General features: G+C 42.7%; 1 protein-coding gene across 2 annotated transcripts; it reads right to left on the bottom strand.

Moving 5' to 3' along the window:
- Positions 1 to 490: 490 nt before the first annotated feature.
- Positions 491 to 4,603, bottom strand: aida (axin interactor, dorsalization associated). Of its 2 annotated transcripts, none has more exons than XM_029002309.1 (10): positions 4,525 to 4,603; positions 3,249 to 3,315; positions 3,101 to 3,154; positions 2,948 to 3,002; positions 2,793 to 2,856; positions 2,615 to 2,718; positions 2,026 to 2,148; positions 1,755 to 1,877; positions 1,274 to 1,391; positions 491 to 1,201 (listed from the first exon to the last, which is right to left on the bottom strand). In XM_029002309.1, exons 3-10 carry the CDS (start codon positions 3,119 to 3,121, stop codon positions 1,105 to 1,107), a joined length of 705 nt encoding a protein of 234 aa, XP_028858142.1. In that variant the 5' UTR covers positions 3,122 to 3,154; positions 3,249 to 3,315; positions 4,525 to 4,603; the 3' UTR covers positions 491 to 1,104. The 2 variants fall into 2 exon arrangements, with proteins under 2 accessions (XP_028858142.1, XP_028858141.1); XM_029002308.1 differs by lacking the exon at positions 4,525 to 4,603 and adding an exon at positions 3,905 to 4,318.
- Positions 4,604 to 6,000: the final 1,397 nt, after the last annotated feature.

Raw genomic sequence — 6,000 nt, forward strand, 5'->3', positions numbered from 1 at the left:
ATTATAGTAACATTTTTGCAACTTTGGGTATTTTTTAAACCCATAATGCATCAGATGTAGTGAAGGTAAATAACAAGCCATGTTTCACTGATGTAAAAATTTACCAATTAGAAATGGGCCAGTTGTCCACACTGTCCATATTGTGAATGTTCCGCATGCTCGATTATATTTTAATTTGTCATAAAGGTTAACTTTTGATTAACATGACCTCTGCTGACATGAAAAATGACCAACACAAGCACATTGTTATTTTTACACAGTAAAAATGAAATATTGAGTGAGGGCCATGCTGTCCTTGCAGTTTAGCTCGATAAACACTTTCTCAGCTACCTCAAATTGTGCTGTATTTCCTTTATTTTATTAAAATTCTATATTTTACCGTTTTCTTAACAATGTAATTTCATATTTAAAGAAAAAAAAAAGCTAAGCTTGAAATATAATATAAAAAAGTGACAACTATTTGAATACCAGAATTCTTCACAAACTGTTATAAAGTGGCAAGTAGCGTTTTCATTTATTAAAAATTGAAATTTCAATTTTCAACTTGAACGCACACAACAACATGGAACAAACAGTCCTGTTCAACAATCCAAATGCACACATAGAACAATCCTTTGTGAATCCCAAAAATAAAATGTAAACATTGAATGCCAAATGATACAACAATTACACACTGTCGGGACAACAATGGGCTAAAAGAATGGTCCAGAACATCATATTAATAAAAGATTTTAGCCACATCTTAAACATAAAATGACATCAAATTCTCATATCACTTTTTAAAACAAATACACTTTTCCCTTGTCGAGGCAGCACATGAACATGAATGAAACTACTGCAGAGACGCAGACCTCCTCTGCTTCCAGTCTTTCCCATACAGGTCCTGAGGGACCAGGAAGACCTCAGAGACTTCAACCTTGTGTTGGGGTGAAGTGGGGGTGTAAGATTAGAGGTTGGCCAGAACCCTAACAGAAACCTCAGAAGGTCCTTCTCCAGAGCTTCCTTGGTGGCTGTGGCCTGCTGTGACGTGGTATTGCTGAGACTATACTGTGGCTGAGCAGTGGTGTGGGCGGGGACTCGTGGCGATCGATGTCCTTCATACGCTCAGTCTTTGTGCAAAGTCTGATGGAGGTGAAGGTAGAGTGGTTTCTTCGTCAAGAGGTGCAGTTTCTTCCGTTTGAAGTCAGTCGGCTTCTTGTACCTGGAATCAGACAAGTCCTGCTGTTTTCCCACATTTTCCCAGGTGAGTTGCTTTAAAGAAAAATCTACTTACAGCTCAATCACAATGGGACCTGGCTTTATCTCGTCCATTTCCATGAAGGCGAAACATTTCGTGCTGGTGAACTTCTTCTTAGGTTTGTAATGCTTGAACTCAAAGAAAATAGCTGCCCCTGTTAGAAAATTTGAGATGCAATGGTTTCAAATTCAAATTTTATTTGTCACATACACGATATGATATGCAGTGAAATGCTTTAGCGACTGCTATAGACCACAGTATTGCAAATATTGCAAGTATACAGTGAACCAATATGCAAATATTGCACTTTTATGAATAACATAAAATATGTGTAACAGGTAGGGTGAAAGTGCAAATGAGTGAAAGTGGGGACAAAAATTGGTGCAAGATTCTGGGGAGTCCAGAAGAGATTGAAAACTGAAAGTGCTGGAATGGTTCTTGATGACTGTAACATTTGGATCAAAATAAAAAGTTTTAATTTGGAGTGAGTAATTTGACAGCGTTAGGAAGTTCTGACCTTTTGGTAGTTTCTCAAGGTGTTTCTGTATTTCCACGTCCACGCTGAAGTGAATGTACGTGTCCTCCTTTCGTGTGGCTACTGGTGTGTCCTGAATTGGGTTCAGATCAATTCCGTTCACATCTGTGCTGAGGCAATCAGAACATCTCATTACCAAATGCACAATATTAAATATTCCCAAGTCCAATATTGACAATCAACTCATAATGTATTTCTTTTTTTTTTTTTGCCCTTTCAAGATATCATTGGTGCTATGATGTCGTCACTGCACCTTTCACACTGACAGTCATGTAGGGGTCAATGCACTGCCCTGCATCCTTCAGGCCGATCTTCTCTATCTTTAGGGTAAGCAGTGTCATTCCAGGCTCAGATGGTAGCCGTGGCAACAGTGTACCTGCGGGGAACATTAAAGCGTCCTTGATGAACATCTGCCGCACTTAAAAATCAGTAAATTATTTAGAAACGTCATCCTGTCCTCGGGAGGCTGAAAATGGCAGCGGGGACAACAGCCTGACACGTCAGTTTTTTTTTTTAAATGACCCATCATTATTACAGCAATGGTAATGTTATATAATCACATATGGATGAGATAGGTGTAGCTTCCATGACTTATCTACATATATTGTTGTGCTAGAAAGCGCCACTAGAAACAGCTGCCCGATCGTGATCATAAATAAAATCTGTATTGTGCTAAATTAACTTGAAAAGCGATCGAGGTAATTTAGTACGGCTTGGATAATTCCAGTTAGCAATCCAAACCAATGCATGATCTCCCGCTGGAGTGGAAGCCTTTAGGGTCCACGTTTTTAAATCAAGTGTAATTGTTGCTGCCGTAACTCTGAAAGTTGCCACCGCAGTACCTGGTACTCTGGAAGGAAAGGATTCTGGCGACCCAGCTCCAGCGGCATTCTCCTCCTCTTCCTCCACCTCCAAGTTCTCCTCTTCGCCTGGAGCAAGGATTTTCCTACAAGAACGTGAACGTTATTCACTGGCACGCCATCTTGGATTTCCAATGGGCGGAGAAGTGATCATGCTTACCTCAAAGGCACAGGCTGTACGTCAAACGGGAATTCTTTATTGTATGTGAGAATGTTCCTGATGACTGAAAAAAAACAAACAAAATAAAAACACTTTACGGCAAATCCAACGATTCAGGCATGAATTCAGTTTCTGCGTTTGCAGGTAAAACATACTGGGCTCCAGTTTTTTCAGGTCTTCTAGTTTGAACTCGTCTTGCGGCTGTGTGGACTGCAGACAGAAAGCAGAGAAATTGGGATTAACACCAACTAGCAGTGACAGCACACGGACTGGTTTCTACGTCCACGATCGGCTCTACGATCTCATACCTGCAAGGCGCCACTTCGCATTTCTAGGCATGTTGCAACTTTCCCTAACGTTTTCTGCACAGAACAAATATTCAGAAATATTACACACACAAATCAAATACTGCCTATGTTAATGTAGAAAATAATCTATAAAATAAAATAAAAAAACCTTTTGCTCCTCTGTGAAGTCGTGAGAATTTGACGCCTGGACCTCTTTTTGCAGTTGCCTTGCGAGACTAAGCAGACCACAAGGACAATGTTTATGTCTCAGAATTTGTAGTTGTTGCAACGTTCTTGGCTATAAAAGACTTGATCGAAATTATTGATACAGTTATCTCGTTGTACGTATTTTTTTGCAATCTCGACTCTATTGCGCCACCTTGCGGGGCGTAAAAAATAATACCGGGAATGTGCAACAGAAGTCCAGAAAGCCCTTGTTTGTGTGAACGAAAAGTCGTACTGAGAATAATTGGAAAAGCGAAATAAAACGAACAGAAACACCAATTTCAAATCGAAAACGAGTACGAAAAAATAAAAACGCTTTAGAGAAATCTCCGCACGGTCCAATTAGAGGGTGCGGCACCCACTCTCGCCACAGCGGTCCACGTCGGGGATGAACCTCCCGGAGGAACTCGCCCACTCTGGGCTGGACAGAACGGAATCGTGTGCGCGTCGCGGTCCACGGGCGGGCATGCAGCGGTCACGGAGCGAAGGCGTCGTGGCGACGGTCGCGCCCACGTACACGCCCGGCCAGGCGAACGCACCGCGGCGTGCAAGTGGGAGGATGACCGCGCAAGCGGCCGCCCACCCCAGGCTGCAACTTACATTTGGTACTCGTCAATAGCCTCCACCAACTGTCCCCACGAATCAAAGTCCGTGCCTTTTTTAAAACTTGCGTGCCACTTCTGGATGCTCTTGGCGACATCGGACATTTTCCCGGGGCGGCGGCGCACGACACGTTTCAGGTTAGCATTGCTGGCGAGTCGCGGCGTCCCGCCTCGCCGCTATTTTGTCGCCCAGGGAGCCGAGTACGGGCGCTCAGATAAGCCGGCGATGCGCTACCCTCAACACACACACACACACACACACACACACACACCGACCAAGCCCTTCTGCTGCCGGTGCAGCCTAACCCTCCAGCGGCCAGACGGCGGAAGTCCTGCCCCTCGGCGGAGGCACGAAGGAAAACGCGACGCAGCGCAACAGCGAACAGAAGCTAAATTAGCAGCTTTCGTTGGTTTTTCACTGCTGAATTAGTGTTAAATAGCAACGTTGTGCGCCTGCGCGGCTCCCGACACTACATATATCATATTGCGATAGATGGGGGGCGAATGCTTTAATAGTGAAATAATAAAAAAAATCTCATCCAAAAAATAGAGCATTCGCAAGCCTATCATGGTTTGTTGCTTTACTGCGATGTCTGCATTTGTTCCCTCAACACCTACCCGTATCTGAAGGCAGTGACGTCACCTCCTGCAGCGTGAAATGGTCTCGGAACGTGTCTCGTCCTCGCCGGGTGCAGTGGCGTGCGCCTGTAATCCAAGTCACTGGGAGGCTGAGGCTGGCGGATCACTTGAGCTCAGGAGTTCTGAGCTGCAGCGGACTATGCCGATCGGGTGTCCGCACTAAGTTCGGCATCGATATGGTGCTCCTGGGGGAGCTCGGGACCACCAGGTCGCCTAACGAGGGGTGAACCGGCCCAGGTCGGAAACGGAGCAGGTCAAAGCCCCCGTGCCGATCAGTAGTGGGATCGCGCCTGTGAATAGACGCTGTAGTGCAGCCTGAGTAATACAGTGGGACTCAGTCTTTTTTTATTTAAACCTCACCTGCTTTGCCAATGAGATCAATATAGGACATTTTTTACATCATGATGTGTCACATTATGACATTTTTTGGTCTTCAGGAGGTTTCCTTAGTGAGTCTTTACTAGTACGATTTCATGTAACATTACTGCCTCCTTCAGGACGCAATATGCAACTGCACACTAAATGTTTTTAAAGTGTACAAAGCCGTGGAGAACAGGCCCTTTGTATCTGCTATCATAAGTGATATATTTGGATGGTTTTTAAAAGGAAACAATGTGCAATATATAAAAGGCACCTAAAATGTATATATCATTTGTATAGAAAACATGTTAAGGTCAAAACAGTGCTAACGTGTACAGTATAACCGAACAAGACAGATCAGTGTTTGCTAAAAGCAGATTTTTTTGCAGCAGCATACAAAAGCGATATCTTTTAATAAGTTAATAACAATATTCATTTAAAAGTTAATAATAAAGGCTTCAAGGACAGGGCCTTTGTACATGGTGTGATAATCTATGGAATAGGATGGATTTTTAAACTAAAAAAGTGCAATATATGCATTGAATCGAATATGTTTTAATAATTTGTATAGGAGATTGTACATAAATACTAATAAAATATGTTAAGCTCAAAACAGTGCTATCGGGTTTAGTGTAACTTAACAAGACAAAACTATATGCAGTAAAAGCACAATTATTCCAACAGTGAACAAAAGCGTCATCCTTTAACAAGTTCAAATAGAGAAAAACAAATGCCATTTCCAGCAATTTTCTACAAAAAAAATTGTATATAACGAGTGCACGCTGTACATTACATTACCTCAGTTATGTGTAAAAAGGGGCAAATTTCAAATGGTCCACTTGACTAACTTACTTGAAAATTCTCCAACAGTTATGGAAGACGAGCAAATTTGTTAGTTTGTCATGAAAGTAGAAAAAAAGTTTCAAGAACTCAGAGATCTCTGAAATGATCTTCTCCCGATATGTTACCTTTACATGGATTTCAGGGCATGTTGCTTTAATGCGATGTCTGCATTTGTTCCCTCAACACCTACCCGTATCTGAAGGCAGTGACGTCAACTCCTGCAGCGTGAAATGGTCTCGGAACGTGTCTCGT

This window comes from Denticeps clupeoides, chromosome 14, assembly GCF_900700375.1.
Source record: "Denticeps clupeoides chromosome 14, fDenClu1.1, whole genome shotgun sequence".
Lineage (NCBI taxonomy): Eukaryota > Metazoa > Chordata > Actinopteri > Clupeiformes > Denticipitidae > Denticeps > Denticeps clupeoides.